At 44.8% G+C, this 17,698-nt stretch overlaps 1 protein-coding gene across 1 annotated transcript; it reads right to left on the reverse strand.

Moving 5' to 3' along the window:
• Nucleotides 1-493: 493 nt before the first annotated feature.
• Nucleotides 494-12,287, reverse strand: LOC101875459 (carnosine N-methyltransferase 2). The gene is made up of 8 exons (XM_005153756.2): nt 12,262-12,287; nt 9,925-9,986; nt 8,394-8,532; nt 6,147-6,199; nt 2,933-3,040; nt 2,698-2,828; nt 1,617-1,710; nt 494-849 (listed from the first exon to the last, which is right to left on the reverse strand). The coding sequence occupies exons 1-8, from the start codon at nt 12,285-12,287 to the stop codon at nt 494-496; spliced, it is 969 nt and encodes a 322-aa protein (XP_005153813.2).
• Nucleotides 12,288-17,698: the final 5,411 nt, after the last annotated feature.

Genomic DNA, 17,698 nt, shown 5'->3' on the forward strand with positions numbered 1-17,698 from the left:
TAGACATGTCTTTAGATATGTAAACATGCTGGCTCTATAAAAAAGTGGAAATCCCAGTGTCAAAAGCACAGACAGGATGCATACTGTCAAAAACCGAGTCCATGTAGGCTTTTAGTGAGATGAAGCTCTTTACTCTCTGGAAAATGTTTTCCTAGGGCTAGACTAGGACCTGGTGTAGCAGAAGTGTCCCTGGCCAAGACAGGGAGGTTGGAAATAGATGATCTTTAAGGTCCCCTCCAACCCAAACCATTCTATGATTCTATGACTGAATAGCCAGGGTGAAATCTTGGCCCCGATGACCTCAGCAGGACAAAGAGCTCATCTCTGGTTTCACAGGTGACTCCGCTGACCCTGGCTGGGAATGAGAGGCTGCAGCTGAGCCTCACTTTCTCACCTTCTTGCCTGTGAGCTGCCATCTTTCTATGCTACACCCTTCTGCAACTGCATTGCCTCCATACCCACCCTAACTTGTCTTCTACAGTTGGTCTGGACTCTAGGAATCAACCACAATCATACTCAGGTTATTGCTGAAGATGATCCTCCCATCCTTTTTGCTGCTGCACTCTGGCTGGCAGAGAGCCTCCTGCAGCTGCCGCCGCAGACCTGGGGGGGCCGTACCCAGGAAGTTTTTTGTCCCCGTCAGGAAATCCATCATGCAGCCTCCAACCAGGTCCCCATCAATAAAGCACTCGGTGATATCCCAGCCTGACGGGAACTCATAAATGCGGTATTCAATACCAAGTCTCTTCAAAATATCTGTGATGCCACTGGAGGTGATGTAGTGGCCACTGTCTGTGGAAGGCAAACAGTGTCTGTACTTCTGCCATAAGCTGGCCCATCCACTACTGTCTGACAGAACAGGAAGAAAGGTTATTTTTGCAAAGCCAAAGCAGTCAAACACCAGCTAATGCAACTACTAAATGAGTTAGAAATGCTCCCTTGCTGCTGACCCAGAGCTTTCCACCCAGAGTCCACTTAAAAATATCCATACCCAGAGAAAGGTAAACCTGGGGTCTCCCCACTTATTCCAAAACTCCCCCATTAAAAGAAAATTAATGGGAGATGGCCTCAGGCACTGGATTTGGCTAGAAGGATTACACACAGAGGTGCCAGTGTGCTGAGGCTGCACATGCACACTACCTATTAAGTGCCCTTTGCTAGAATACTGTAAACCTGAATTTTAAGTGCATATCGAAGAATGCTGAAAAAGACTGTCCAAGCTAGCAAGAGAAACAGCCTACCAGCAACATGAGAGGGAATATTAATAGCAAAAATGGGGAAGAAGCCTGTCCCTAAAGATTGGTCCTCCCAGAGCTCAGGTAATGTTTTTACAGCGATAATTTCACCATAAGGTTTGACCCTCATTCATGAATAGCCACACTTCTCTCTAGCCAGTAATTTCACAGCAGGAGGCCTCTTTTAGTTATGGAGCTATTTATCTATTTAATAACCATGGAAATAATACCACAAAGGGGTCCCACCAGATATTGGGGTCCAAGAGGCTAAGCCCAAGATTACATGCTCCCTATGAAATACAGCACTGGTTTTATTTAATTACTCTAGAAGAATAAGAGCTACTGAAATCCTGAGAAGCAAAAAATAAAGGTGCCTCTTACCTGATAAAATTATGATCAGGAGTTTACCATGATGGTCAAGGCAGCTGTGGAAAAACTTGATAGTACTGGGAATATCCTCCACACGGTACAGCATCTAGAAGTGACAGAGTTACACACAGCCATTATTCCTCCTTTACAGTGCAATGGCCCTTCAAAGGCTTAAACACTTTCTCTATAGAGTTGGTTTTAGCTACTTCACAGTTTCTTCCCAGCCTGTCCTGACTTAGCATGCACATTTAAGGATGCCCCACAGGACTGATCCATCACCAGCTCTCCACTGGCACCAACAGCCTGGGGGACAGACCCAGGGACCTTCTGCTCAGCTTCAGCCATCAGCCAGATGCTGACCTGCCACAGAGGGGAGTCTCCTGGTTTGTATGGGTGGTCCTTATCAGCAGGGGCATTTCTCAGACATGCCTGGAACATGGGTAGGATGGGTCTCTTCCAGATATTGAGGAATTTGCACTAAGACAAAGCAGGGCTCATGTCAAAGGCTGCCATCGGGACTTATAACTTGACCCATCCATCAAGCCCCCAAAACATTTTCTGGTTGTGAAATCAGCTTTTATGAAATGAAAGCAGGATGTGATGAAAGAAAAATGAAAGAAAAGCCACTAAAGCAAAAGAATAACTGATTTTTTACAAAATACTATTTTGCACATACAACAGCAGTGTCATCAGTATCAGAGACACAGCAGCATCATTTCTGACCCAAAACCTAACACAGGTGTTCTTTCACAAAGCTTTCTCTTCAGTGCTATCCAAACTACTCTGATAAGGCAAAACAGTCAAGGTCTTTTGCAGCAGCAAAACATGGTTGTTGGTTTCTGTGTGACAGCCTGAGACTTGTCCTGTTTTTTTTATCTACCATACACAGTTAAACCAGTACAAACCAGAGACCAAAACCAGGGTGGATAGGGAATGAGGTTTGATGTTAGTATAGCTTCTGCACGAGTTGTGGCTCATGGGAGAGCTCAGTGACACCAGTGCTCAGCTCTGGTCCCCCTAACTTCATGCATACAGCAGAAATGAAGGGAGTGGCTGAAGCTAACACTCCTGTATTAAAACAGTACTCCATTACCTGGATCATATGGATGAAGTCAAATTTCTTATGTGTGCCTTTCTCTTTCACCTGTTGTTCATACTCTGAGGAAGTGAGCTGGTGCCAACTAAAAGAGACATTTTTCAGGTCTGGAGCTTGATGCACTAACTCTGTTTTAGAAAGTAGTAGAAAAAAGTGATTTTCAGAGAACAGTAAAACTCATCATTCAAATAGACAATTCTTGATGTACCCCAGGCAGAAAGTATAGCTTTACCTTTGTAAGCTGCCACATGTTGTGGGTTGGGCTCTACAATTTCGTTGTCAATAAGGACACCTGGGTGTGCATCCTGCAGTATCCTGATCATTTTCAAATCCTGCTCACCTATTCAATAAACATAAAATCATTGCTTCAAAAAGTGCTTAAATGCAATGAAAAGATGCAGTGTACCTGCCACCTCCCTGCTGGGAAATCCCCCAGGCAGAAGTGAGGCGCTTTCTACCCTGCAGCCTGCATCGAGCCCATCGAGCCCAGTGGTAGTCTTACCATGATATTTGACTGCTTGAGGTAACATATCATTACAGATAAGACTAAGAACAAGAACAACAGTGCAGAAACCTGCTAGTGACATTACTCTGTGTCATGGGACAAACAGGTCAAAATAATCAAAGGTCTGTATTTATAAAAAACAACCAGGAAGCATTAGTTTCCAACAAAACCACAGAGTTTGAATGGATGCAAGGAGCCAGTTGGCACAACGGTATAACTTCAGCATGGCACAGGGTGGTCCATGCCTTGGGCAGTGCCACAAGAACACGATGGCTGTTCTGGTGTGACACAGCTCCCAGACTCAGGAAGCAGCATGGCAAGAAGAAAGACCCATTGACATACTCTTCCCTCTTCAGGGACCAGCCACCTGCACTCAGCTCTGAACATTGGCTGATTTTGGAGCTGCAAGTAGAAAATCGCATATTTGTGTGTAGGTAGCCTGCAAATTTAGCTGTTGGTGCTCCTCCAGTGCTGTCTAAGCTCTGAAGCAGCAAGCAACATCCTGTCCTATCCTAGGAAATTTCCAGCCTCTTTTGAAGTGATGCAGGTCACTCCTGTTTTCTCTCAGAAAGGCCGCAATACACCAAGCGTACAAAGAGCCTCTGATTCATCTGGGACTACAGAAACAAACAGCAAACGTGACCACCTTAAGTGGACCTCTGCATGAATCCTGTCTGTAGCTTATGGTGGGGCCTAAAAATAGGCCTGCACATGCAAATGCCACACACAGAGGTCTTGATATTAAATACTGCATCTTTCCTAGCTGACGTACAAGCTATGAGAAAAGTCTTCATCTTTGACAGGTGTTGCAGTAAATAGAATTCAAGGAGGGAAACAGACGCCATGCCAGCACTACAGGGACATCCGAGGAAGGACAAGCCTTTTGAAATTGGAGAAAAAATAACCAAGACCCCTGAGGAATGCAATGGCAGCAGTGCAGGGCTGGCCGAAAGTATGGGGAACGAGGCTGTGGCTGCGTATGTTTAAGGTGGGTGCACGGACCAATAATTGACAGGATGGAAGATCCCTATTGGAAGGAGCTGATTCGTTTTAGGCAGTCCTAAATGCCAGTTAGTATGTGCCTGAGATGGGGAGCACCAGCAATTAGAGGTGCTGACGTGGGGTCCTTGCAGTCTCAGGGCAGGCAGGAGGTAAAGCATCGCCACCCCATGCCCTGGAGCCACTGTTGATGGCAAATAGGTGTATCACAGCAAATGCATTTCATAAAAGTAGCTTAGGTGGAGTTTTTTACTCCATCTCTGTAAAGTACCCTAATCTGGTCTTTGCAAGAGCAGTGAATAGTGTCCTCATCTGGAGTATCTGCAAAAACTAGCAGTAAAATACAGTGGTTCAGAGCAGGAATTTCTCTGTGCCAGCCCTGCCAGCAATTCTTCAGTACTAACCATAGTGAGGGTGAAGCATGAGTGAAACCCCTCTGCAAAGAGCAGCCCATGCATCACTAACTGGGAGGTTACAGCCCAGAGAGTTAAACCAGCCATGGGTAATGAGAATGACAAAATGTGATCTGGAGCTGACAACAGTATTTTAGGATGTAGAGCCAGTCCCTAATCCCCATTAATATTTTCATCAACTAAATTAATTCTGGGGACTCTGTGAAATCAGAGTCCAAGCCTGAAAAGGTCAGGGATCAGATATAACCTTTTGCTCAATGCCATCCCAGCTTACTCCCTGCCTGGCCACAGAAGTTCAGCTCTTGCAGCTGTGGGCAAGGTGAGCGAGTGCAACTCTGTACCATGTCATCTGTGAGGGGCAGGAAACCCATGAAATTTTAAAGGTTTTACTTTTCTATTAAAACACCTTCTGAAAAGGAAATAAAGAAAAATCAGGACTGTACAAAAAGTTCATTTTCCCCTTGTGTTTTCCTGGAGTCAGAATTTCGGATTTATAATACTTTAGGAAAATAGAGTGCAATTGAGAACTGAGTGATTTCTTCCTGGTTGCTTTCTCATATGCTCCAAAATATTCCCAGCTGGGGAAAACAGTTCAATGATATTTTTCTCTCACTCAAGAAAACAAGGAAGAAAAAAAAAAAAAGGAAAAATAAAAGTGAGAAAAATACTTTCATTTGAAAGTATTAGCACTTAACATTCATCTGAAAGTATTTTTTAAAGCAAAAGCAAACTCTGACAAATCAAACTGCCACTTCTTTTCTCTACTTCTTATTTATCCCCAATTCTCCTAGGAACAAAGTTGGATGTTTCCTCAATTTTTTTATTTTAAACACAAATTCATTTAGAACAGCTTCAAAGCTATTTTCCAAAACTTGGGTTTCTCCCTGTGGGGAAATACCATTTGCAGTTAAACCTTACTTATCACTGAATATAAACAAAGTAGTAACAAAGATACGCATCTTGAAAAAGCTGAGGCAGCCCCATGCTAATGGTGGTTTGCACCACCTGGAGCAGAGCATTGCCCAGCTTTGGCCTCTGGGATCTCTAAAAGCAAAGTAGAAAGAGATCCTTTCAGATGGGATAGTCTAAGATAGGACTTAGGGTGGAATAAACCACTTAGATCTCTTTAATTCTCTCTGACGAGGTTTGAAGATGCCCTCATACCTAACCCAGTTCTTGCTTTGAGACATACGAAGTCAGGTGAGAGTCATTAAGAGGAACAGACTAAGCCAAAATCATCCTACTCATCTCACTTCTTGGAAAGATTAGAGAAGCAGTGTTTCAGAAGGGAGATGTGAAAGGCAGGGATGGGAACATTTCTCTCACCCTGGCTCTTACATTTTCTCTCACCTGTCTCTCATCTCCCTGGATGGCAATATGGCTCCACACCCCATATTGCCATCCTCTGCCTTGATGAGAATCACTGTTATTAAAAAAAAACCTGATTTGCTCAGAGTTTCGGTATCACCTTCTGCAACCCATAGGGACCCCCCCGCCCCTGTCATCAGGAGTGCTGCTAAGCTCCTTACCTGTGCCACTTCCAACGCCCAGAACATTTATAGTTGATTTTCCATTGCCGAGACTGAAATTATAAATACATATTACTTAACCACAATATGTCACACGACTTCATGTTTCAATTCTAATATCTCAGATATGACATTTGCCTGGAAATTTTCCTATTTAGCCACACGAATTGGGCTAGAAATTCAAGCATCGCTTTGGAAAGCAGCTATAACCAGCTGCACAGTGGGAGCCAGCCCCATATATTAGCAAGCTCACATATCAAAGTACAGTAGGCATCAGGTCATAGTGTTTCTCATCCTTTGCCAGAACGTTTCTTTCATGCAGTGACTGGCACCATGGAAAAATGCCTCAGGGAAACCCAGGGTGAGGGGTTCCCTTTGTGGGTAGCAGTGCTGTGCCTGGCTGGGATGGGAACTGCTGGGCATGCAGGGACAAGGCGAGCCAAAGCAAAACCTATGCACCTTGAGAAGTTTGATTTTCTAATATTGGACATAAATACCCAGAGAAAGTAAAAGATAAGGCCATTCAGGTGATTGGAAATTCTATCTTTTCAAAATCAATCTTGATTTGAAATTGGGAGGGAAAGTCGGAATCTTCAATATTTTTTATCTTAGAAATATTACTTTTGAAAAGACCAAAAAAACCACAATCACGTGGTTCATAGCAGAATATATATAGCAGCCTGGTTTGAGGATGAGTAGCCCAAGCCAGACGCTCCTTACTGCTCTGACATGCTTTATGGCCTTGTACTGCTTTGAGGTATGGACTGTGCAGGGTGATTGAGTTTCCCATACACAATCTCAGGAGACTCCATAGAAATGATTCAACAAGAGGAGAACAAGTAGTAAATCCTGGAGGGTGTGAGTTAGTCAAGAGCTTAGCCCTAACAAGGGCCAAGACCCTTTGACAGGCCCATAACCATCATCATAAGAAGCTGCAGTGTTTTACATAATTTAAAATTCACATAAATAATTCAATTAAATTTCCCAATACAAATTATTTTTTATTATTATTTTAATGCTTACCCAACTTGAAAGGGCTTTCGTGTGGTTTGTATCTAGGCTGTTCTAAAACTATCTGCAGATATTCAGTCTTAATATATTACATCAATACTTCACAAACTGATTATCATTTGGTACTTAAGCAATGCAAATCGACTTAGGATAGAAATAAGGAGGTCTTAGGGGATTGAGAAAACCAAGAATTAGTCACTAGAAGGGAATTAGAGATGTGTTTCTGTTTGGGCTGATGTGTGATGAAGTCCCAAATGCAGGGAGAGAGCACAAGAGATCTTTCTTTTGAAAGAAACAAACAAAACCCCCAAAACCTTTAATCCTTTGAAAATCAGCTAATGAAAAAGGATGGACATGAAAATTAGGTCTTGATTCTTTCCTTAAGATAAGCTGAGAGGCAATGCAGTGTATTAGTTGCAATGGCACGTATTCTGGAGTCATTAAACAGAATATCCTTGTTCTGGTTTTGGCTGGGATATTTTTCTTCCTAGTAGCTGGTGCAGTGCTTAGTTTTGGATTTAGTCTGAGAACAATGCTGATAACACATCAATGTTTCAATTGTCACCCTGATCTTATCCCAGTGACTGATCTTGTCAGTCTCATGCTTTGCCAGTGAGGAGGGGCACAAGAAGCCAGGAGGAAACAGAAACAGGACACCTGACCCAAACTAGCAAAAGGGGTATTCCATACCACAGCACATCGTTCTCAGTGTACAAACTGGGAGGAGTTTGCCTGGAGGGACTGATAATTGCTTGGATTAGGCAGAGTATCTGTCAGTGGGTGATAAGCAACTGTATTGTCCATCACTTGGGTTTTGGGGGAATTTTATTTCTCTCTCTTTTTGTTGTTTCCCTTTTCATTACATTATTGTTATTATTATTATTATTATTACAATTATTAATAATAATATTGTTGCTGTTGTTATCATCGTAATATTTTACTTAATTTCAATTATTAAATTATTCTTAACCCACAGATTTTACTTTGTTCTGATTTCATCCCCATCCCATCGGCACAGGGAGGGGGGTGAGCAGGCAGCTGCATAGTACTTAGTTGATGACTGGGCTTAAACCATTTCAATCCTAAAGACCACAATTAAGGGACTTAAAAATTAATAGCATTAAAAGTTCATTCCTGCTCCAGAAAGTCCTTAAACATGTTTTCTGATCCTTGAATGAAGGTTGCCCTTCCAGGATAACGTATGCCTTTCCCACCTTGCTGGAAGTGCTTTCTTACCCAGCCATGATGTTGGGCAATTCTTTCTTGTTGAACTCATCCATGCATTGGTGCTCTGTTGAATGATCCAAAAATGACTTGAAGGCCTCTACATACTCCTCAGCTGTGAGACTTCTCATGGAAGGGATCACATATAGCTCTTGAGAAACAAATACAAATTGTGTGTTAGTGGTTTCAAGGCAAGTGAAGGATCAAAGCACTTACCTTTTGGAAGAAACCCAACACAAAAGAAGCCAGAGATTTGGTAATATGGTACGGAGGACACATGGGCTAAGAGCCATTCATGCAGATGGGCTAATGTTAACACTTTCCAACCTGTTCACAATCAGGTTTTGAAAATTATCCTTAGATATCCTTTTCCATCAGCATATTTGTTAAGTGCTTTATTACTACAGGTCAGCCTGAGGAAAATGTCTCCAAAATGCTTAACCAGACATGGGGTACTCAGTTTACAGAAAGGGAGGTAACTGGAGAGTTTTTCTGAAAGAATCAAGGCAAGAACGTGAAGGGAATTGCCTAGCAGGTCCAAACCTGGAGGGGCCATCACTCACACATATGCTGGGTGGTGTAACTGAAGACACCAGCTGTTGGCACACTTGCTGTTAGGGATGAGGCAACACAGAAACTGCCACCTGCAGCTGAAGCAAATATAGTCAACACCAAACACCTAATTTCTGACTCTTGCCAGCGTTGGACTGCAATGCACTGCCAGAGAGGTGAATTTCTGACTAGGAACTGCAGGCTGTGGGCTGGAGGGACACCGGCAGCAAAAAAGTTTCATCTGAATAGGGTCGTGCTTAAACATGCGTGGCTGAGAACAAGAATTCTAGCTCTGAACACCCAGGTTGCAAGCAATTACTGCAAAGACTTGCTTTGTCACTGTCTCATTCTAAGGACAGCCCTGCTCTAGCCAACTGCTTGGGTCTGAGGAGCAACAGTAAAACTGAGGCTCACGCGAAGATTCCATGAGCTGAGTAGCCCCCCCCCCGGGGTCTATCCCAGAGGGCTGCAGTAGGAAGGCAGTCATAGTGCCAGCCTCAACATGTGAGATCAGCATAGGAAGGGTAGCATTCAACTGGAAAAAAACTCAGCTTTTCCTCCTAAGTGAAATGAGAATGAAGAACAGAATTCAGCAGAACATCTTCATCCTCATTTCTGCCTTTTGAGGAGCTGCTTTTTAATCATCAACTTTTAGTTATACTAGTAAAAAAACTGTGTATGTCTCATACGGAACTGTGCTGTTTCCAAATCACATGTCATTGGCAGCTGTGTTTCTGGTAGGCATGTATGGAGACCCTACAGGTATCCAGCCCTGTTGGAGGCAAATATACCAACATCTATCCTCAACACTTTGACATATACCCTGAAACCTGAAATCACCTGAATTGCAGTCAGTTTAGCATCCTGGGGTTTTGTTGTTTTGTTTTGTTTTTTAATCGATCTCTAACTCCAGAAGAACTCAAACATGTTTGCAGTGATAGCAAGCTGAGTGGGCATTTTACTTTAATCTCTATTTTTTTCTCCCAAATACCTGAGTTATCGTGTGGAGCTGTCAGAATCTCTGCTTCAAAGTTCATGCTGGGGAACCTATTCCTGTAAGGAAAGTATAGCACTTCAGTTATTTGAAGAACCTGCATGCTTTTTTGAAGTTGCATTGAAAATGCAGAACAAAGAGAAGATGTTCCAAGACAAATTTTCCTTGTCTGATAATCAATACTGTTTGTTCTCTTTGACTAGACTAAAGAAAGTCAAAATTTCCCAGTTAGCTGATCACCCGTAAGTGTCAGCAACAGACTGGCCACCTACACCAGCACTTGTCTGAGATGTGCTGTGGAAGCTTTTCTTGCCTCTGCAGAATCATTAAGCAGTCAATATAGTGGATATTACATACACATTCTGTGAAACCTTTAATCATGAACAGAGTAAAAGAAATAGCAGTGAAATTAAGAAAAGGCTGTAGTGAGCTCCAGCATCTGAAGTGCTAAAAGATCTGCTTGGTCCAAAGTTTCATGGATCTTTTTGCTGTGACTTTCTTTTTTTTGACTTAGGATTTTCCTGTCTGCAGATACTACCTTGGGAACTTGTAGAAGGTACAGGACTCAGGGGGCAAAAGGCCATTTGACAGTAAATGTTTTCACTCGGTCACGTGTTTTCATTCTTAGTTTAGGGTTTTTTTGTGAAGATTTCCAGCAATGAAGTCACATCTTCATTTTCCTTTGACAGTGTGCCTCATCTACAAAACAGTGATGAGGTGCCACTAGCAAAAGGAAAGGGTGAAATCAAATTGGAGCATGGACCCCAGTTCTGCAAAGAAAGTGTTGGGATGAGGTTATCTATGCAAGGGAAATAGTCATCTTCTGGGTAACCACATTTCAAAATCAAGATACACAGCAAGACTTAGAGGTGATATTCCTGTATAATCTGGGTTTAGACACATTTCTGCTCCCAAAGCTTTGCTGTTAGAAAATGCTTCATGATAAGCAGTCTGCGACAGCAGTAAGCACCCCCTGAGTCCCCTCTGCCAGAGAAAAAACTCCTGCGTGGACAAGAAATGAGCTAAGAGGCAGAAAAGAAAGACGTGAGTCTTGTAGTGGGGCTCTGAGATACAAATATGTAATGACTGTGCTAGCAAGGAAGTGGTCACATTTGCAAACACACGGCTTTGGTTGATGAAGGAAAGAAAAGACTAAGATGTCCTTCTAGTCCTGGAGATGCCCGGGTGCTGATGGAGTCCTACAACACTAGTTGTTTTCATCTGAGTTCACTGCCAAAATCATATACCTAGCTCCCACAACGTATGCCAAAGGTCTCTGTTCCACCACCTTGATCTCACCTCTCCCCACAAAAGACCTCACAGAAGTTCAGCAGTTGAAAGGCTGAAGTCAGCCCACCCCCATGAGCCCCAGCTTGGCTGCAGGTCAGTCTCCCACTGTCTCCATTCAACCCTCTGACCTCTTCTATCTTTGCCTATCAAAACAGAGGACTATTCTGTACTCTCAAGCTGGCTAAACCAAGCAATATGGCTTTCAGAATAAATCTCCTACTAAAATGCTGAAGGGCAGTGTGCCTTCCCCTGTGCAGAGAGGAACCACTCCTGGGGTCCTGGAATACAAACCCCATTTCTGACCGGTCAAATGTTTCCAGTCATCCCAGGAGACCTGCCAAGTGACCTGGACAGACTGCAGCACAAGTATTCACCAGGATGGATGATGCCAAGGTAACTCTTCCACTGAGACTTTTGTCATTTCTCCCCAGGCAGGGTTTCTAACATTAACACTTGCTGCTGGGAAAGCGAAACAGGCTTAATTATTGCTAGGAACAAATGGACTTTCTCTAAAATCTGGCTTAAAATCTGGCTTAAACTCTAGCTGCCCATCCTAGGATCTCAGTACACAACAGCAAGAGTGAAGCAGTGACTGAAGCAGGATGCTTGTGGGCAGATGGTCCTGACATGGCCCCTTGCTAAGTCAGAGCTCACAGTTAGCAAGGTTAAACCTCTTTCCCTCCCTTAACTGACCAGGTTGCATTACCGAGTATAGGTGCAGGGCACAGAGGGAATTCACAGTGTCACTTTAAATGATGTAGCACCTTTAAGTTGAAAAAGTCACTAAATTCAAGATGTTTCTAGTGACACAAATTGCAAGAAGATCTTTATAACTCACCATTACACCTAAATTTCAGCTGCTAAGGGACTAAATGTCTCCTCACAAAGGCTGGTTTAGACCCCATCCCTCCCAGGACATGGGCACATCTGCTGTTACTCCCACCTTGCACACATCCGTGACACAGGGACAGCAGGGGCTGGCTCTGACACCCAGCCAGACGGTGGCAAACCTTGCACCCTCGCTCCCTTCCAAAATCCACATACCTCTTCATCTCTGGGACAGGGTCCATGGTGTGGCACGTGCTGTGCTGGGACACAGCGGCTGGGCAGGGGCTGGGGGCTAGCCAGGTACCTGGTGCCTATGTTAGCATATCCACCTACTGCCCCACACAGTGCCGGCCATTCAACCCAGCACGATGGAGGTGGTGACCCTGGTGTGAGTCCGCAGCTCTGCCGGCACCTGTTGGGACAGACAGCGTCACTGGGGAGGGAAGGGGAAACCTGAGCTCTGTGAGGAAGGAGCAAGGGGCTGGGGTGGGCAGTGCAGAAGGTCTGACGTCTGCAGGGCTGTCCTCATCGCACAGCAGCTGTGCTGTTTGCAAGGGGGGGAAACAAAAGGGACAGATTGAGACTTCTAAACCTGAGTGGAAGTGGCTGAGGGGTTCAAGCAGTGCCGGAGACCTGGGGGGCATTTCCATCCATGTTTTAACTTGCTTTGAACCCTGTTGCTCCTTCATCTTCACTGCCCCGGGCAGGAGGAGACGATCTCCTGCATTCTTGCCATGCTGCTGCCTGATGGATGGACATGTTGGGGATGCACTGGGAGATCCCTGCTTTCTCCAGACAGGAGAGGCTCACTGGCTGCCCAGACACCTGAGCAAGTGATCTTTCTATCTCTGATTCAAGGAAATATGGGGCATAGTGGCAGTGCCAGTGGACACTACAGCCCTGTGGGCAGCCTGGAACCCCCTGTCCCTGCCCCATGAAGGGGATGGGGGAGATGGGGAGCCAGGGTGAGGGGCAGCAAGCCCAGCCTGCTCCCACTCTGCTTGCTGAGCCACAAGGATTAAAAACAAGGAAACATTTTTAGGAGAGAGCGGTCTGAGACAGACATGGGTGGGTGTCACCCAGGGTGGGATGGCACAACAGGAGATTCAAGTTGTGACTGTCACAAATACAGAAAACCCTGTGTGCTCCCTGCACCTGGATTTGGCCTTTTTTCCTACAGCACCCACAAAACTGATGCCTCTTTTGACTAAAATCTGATAACACAAATGTAAAAAGAAGGATTTAGAGACTGTATTTTCAGGTGAGGTCCAGTGGTGGGAAGTGCAGCATTAGGATCCTCTCCACTCCCATTCCCTGAAGGCAACAGGCAGAACAGATTTAGCAAACCCTCCTCCCTTGCTGAGATCCCTCTCCCAAAATTCCACCTGCCTCTTATGGCTTAGGGAGGCTAGGGATCATGTTCTCAGGCAGGGATGCTTCACCACAAAGTCACCTGTTTTGAGTCATACTAGATTTGGTTTCCAATTGGATTTAAGTTATCTACACCCCAAGGCAGGTCCACAGCAGCAAGTTAAGCTAGAAATGGCCATATCATTGCTTCTAGCTAAAATATTGTAATCAAAGGTGAGGCAAGACCAGACCACCTTTGCTAGGTCTAAAATGCAGGTCTGGCTCCTGGCCCTGTTTGCCCACCCAGGCAGTGATTTTATATCTGCTGTTTCAGTCCCTCAGTATTTCCCCCAGAGATGCCAGACACCACCCGCGCAGCAGTGGATGGCACCTGGCATTTCTCAGCTGAGCCCCACAAGCTGCAGCCACAACTGCCTCGTGTCCCCCAGCCACCTCCACCTTGTCCTAGCTAAGCCACACTGCCCAGCCAGGCCCAGGCACCCATCCACCCCCCCATGCTGTCACCAGGGATGGGTAACCCCGCAGGTTCCAGCAGGAAGCCATACCTCCCCGGAGCAACAGGAGCTGTAGAGAGCCCTCCAGCATCCAGTAGCTTGGAAACCTCCTTGTACATCCACTGGGGACTGATACTCCTCCCCAGTCTCTCCGTGTCCCCCCCTCCCCGCGGCTCCAACAACCCACTTAGGCGCATGCCACAACTGAGCCGGTATTAGCCTACAACAACAGCCTTTGTTCCCCTGTCGCTGGAAACAACAGGACATTGTGGGCAGCTGCCTGAGCTGGCAGGAATTGGTGGCAGGGTGGCTTTGGAGGATATACCCTTCAAATCCTGTGCTTTGGTTGTTCTGGCAAGCTTATGACTAAATCCACTCTAAACTGCGTTTTTTGTGCGAATTGAAAAAGCTGGGGGTTTTGATTAGGGAGATGATGGCTAAAGCTGGAGCCAGGCTGCAGTGCAAGATTAAACAAAACAACGGTGTTTTTACCCACATGCTGTGGCTGTGGAAGTCAGTTTTGGGCTGATCCTGCAGAAGTAGGGCATTCACTTTTCCCAGGGTGAGCCTGCCTGAGGTCAGTGTCACCCATGGTACTGAGCCCCCTCAGTGCTACACCTCCATCAGCCCACCGTGGCAAACATCAGACTGTGCCTTCAGGCAGGAAAGCCTGGGCATGTGGAAATCAAATTTCAATGAATTTGTCATCTAAATATTGGTCAAGTGTTAGGCTGATGAGTGTCAGGAAGGCCCTTGGCATTTTTATGGAGATCTTTGTGGCACTGCTAGTTCCCAGCTCCACTGAGAACAACTGATTACGGCCCATGCAATGTGACTTTGATTTTCCTGTGAGCAGAGCTCTCTTCTTCTGCAGCAGTGTTTCTTTTTTTAATTACAGGGGTTTCATCAGTTAGAGAATTTCAATTTCCTAGGCACATTTTCTAAGGTACAGCCAGCAGTTTCTGTACTAAGTGAAACATTTGATTCAAATGTATTCTTTACATTAGGCAGGTTCTGGTAGAGAGGAAGGTAACCAGAAATTTGTAGTACTCATTTTCTTGATAGTTACAGACAAGATTTGCCATTAAAGGAAGAGATTTTGTTTTGCATTAATCCTATTAAATATTTAACAGCTCCTGGGCAGCAGTAGGTCTTGGAGCTCAAGAACAGTATTTGTTTTCAAATGCATATACAGGGCTTTTTTTTTTTCCTATAGGAAAAAAAACGGGACTTCTGATAAATACTGAAAAAGATGACATGGGAAAAGCTGTGTCTGTCCTGGGGACACAGCATTCACTGTTGCTGGGCCCAGCCACTTCAGCCACATTTCAATTCAACCTCACAAAATAACAAAGCATCTAGGTGTGGAGATCAATTATTTCTTTTTAACACAGCCCTTCCTGCCTCTTTACTGAAGCCTGGCTGCTGGTGCAGCTCTTCAAGAGCTTTCAAAAACACCCTTTTCAAACTATTTGACTGCAGGTCATATCTTATGTAGCTGTAATTACAGAGCTAAGGCAAGGGCAGATGGAGAACCCAACGTGACCACCTTCAGAAAAGGCCCTTTGATTCAAGGTGAAGACCAGCTCTTCCTCTACAGACCATACAGTGTTCAAAAGAAATGATCTCTGAGAGCAAAGCCAGGAGCAGAGGTGTGTGCCCTTCACCCCTCTGGAGCTCGCTGGTCTTCAGACAGGAAAATACACTCAGAATTTAAATCTCCACAACTGTACCTGTGCTGCTGCGGCTGCCATGTGCTGGGAGCACAGCACTGGCAGGATTAAACACATCTGACAGGTACAGTGCTCCAAGACCAGGGCACCTGCAAACCCTGCTGTATGGGAACGTGGAGAATTGCCAGCCAAAGAGGGTTTGTCCTGAGCTCAAAGTCAGCAGTGCAAATAGTAAGGCCATAAAGACTGGTTCCGAGGAAGATTTTCTGGTTCAAGAGGATGGACTGAGAGAGACAGGAGTTTTTGTTGAGAAACAAGGCTGTGATGTGTGACCCTTATGGGGCTGCTGGGGAGGGGTGCATCCAGGGGAGCTTGGCACCACAGAAGCTTTGCTTTATGTTAAGGTATCTCAGCTGTGCTGGTGGCATAAATTGGTGCTCCTCTGTCTCAGTGGGGCTCACCAACTAACCTGTAACTGGGCGCAAGTAAATCTGCAGGTTCAGGAGTTGTAGCTGAGAGGTTTGGATCACAGAATGTTGCAAGATGATGCAAACTGCTGGCAGATCCAGAGACCCATGGGTGCTGAGCTCCCATAAGGGCCATAAAGAGCTCGAAGAGCAGCTAACACAAAAGTACCAGTGAATTATCATTATTATTGATTACATTTTGATTGTACCTTAAATGAAAGATCAGAACTGAAATTATGTTTGCTTACCTCATCTTAAAGCAAGGCTGAGCCCAGTCATCACAGCAAACATGTCATGGCACTGCCTCCAAAGGAAAGAGGCCTGTACTCTCTGAGCAGCCAAGGTACCCCAGGAAAACCAGTATGCCAGGCAAAATCTGTTACAAACCTGGAATACTTCTTCTTATGTCACCAGTGGAATGAGATGATGAGTCACCCTTTTCTGGGTCAATAGCAAACAGTGGAAGAGAGGGTGTGAGTCCAGGGAGAGATGCTCACCTTACACGGAAGCTTTGGCTGATCTGTGAATCTTTCTGGTTTGTCCTGTTCTTGAAAAGAATGTCCTTAGCTAAATTAACATTTTGTTGAAAGTTGGGTTAATGTTTCTGTTACAGTCACGGTAAGTTCTGACATCTGTCAAACCCCAGTATTTATGTGAGGCAGCAAACATGACCATTGGTCCCTTTGGAGCGCAGCAGCTTTCTGCAACCACAGTAATTTTGGCCACAAAGTTATCAGAGAAAAAAACCTTGAAAGCCTGAAAACTTACTGAGGAATATTTATAAAAAGTTGAATTCAAAGAAATACATCAAATTGAGGAGCTTTGACTCAGCCCAGCACTTCTGACGCAAAGTCTAGCAATCTGCTTGTCTATCCTTTAGCAGATTGCATTAGCACATAGAGGAGAAAATGCCCCAAAGGGACTACAGGTTTATTTTACCAAAAGCCACTAGATGGGGATGCAAGGACACTTTTTCTGCTTCCCCTCGAATCCCCGTTTAGCTGTGCTTGAGCTGGTCTTTCCAGCTGCTGTCTTTGCTTTTTCTTTGTAGGAGCTGACAGAGGTCGTTTGGAAACTTACCACTCGCTGACTTTCCATCCTGTAAGAGTCAGGCCTTAGGCAACACTTACGATGTGATTACTGCATGCCAAGTATTATACTCTGCATTAAGACTCAGCAGAGGGAAGACTGAAGGATTTGGCTTTCAGTTTGTGGATTAGTCTTCTTTTATAGGCTGTGGAAAGGAAAAGTACTTTATATTGAACACTGTGAGGAAAAAAGGGTATTCAGCAAACTGGTAATCTCTGAAAATGGCCGTACTTTGGAACAGTTACTGTGGAAAAAAGCAGATTTTCTTTGGGCACAATAGTCAAGTCTCTGGGCAATTATTTTTTCTCTTCCTTTGAAGTCCGTATTTCTCCTATGAATAAGATAGATAGAATCAGAAAGATCGGTTTGGCAGAGGTGTAGGCAGGATCAGTCCTGCTCTCTAGGGCAGAAGCACTCTATAGATGCAGATATACCATGAGCACACATGGGGTGCTGGAATCTATGAAGTGAATAAGCAATGGTACAGGGGTAAGGAGTGATGAGGGCTCCAGCTACACAGTACTCTCCAGCTCACTTCCATTCACTCTGGGTTTCTGCA

Source organism: Melopsittacus undulatus, chromosome 4 (genome assembly GCF_012275295.1).
Source record: "Melopsittacus undulatus isolate bMelUnd1 chromosome 4, bMelUnd1.mat.Z, whole genome shotgun sequence".
Lineage (NCBI taxonomy): Eukaryota > Metazoa > Chordata > Aves > Psittaciformes > Psittaculidae > Melopsittacus > Melopsittacus undulatus.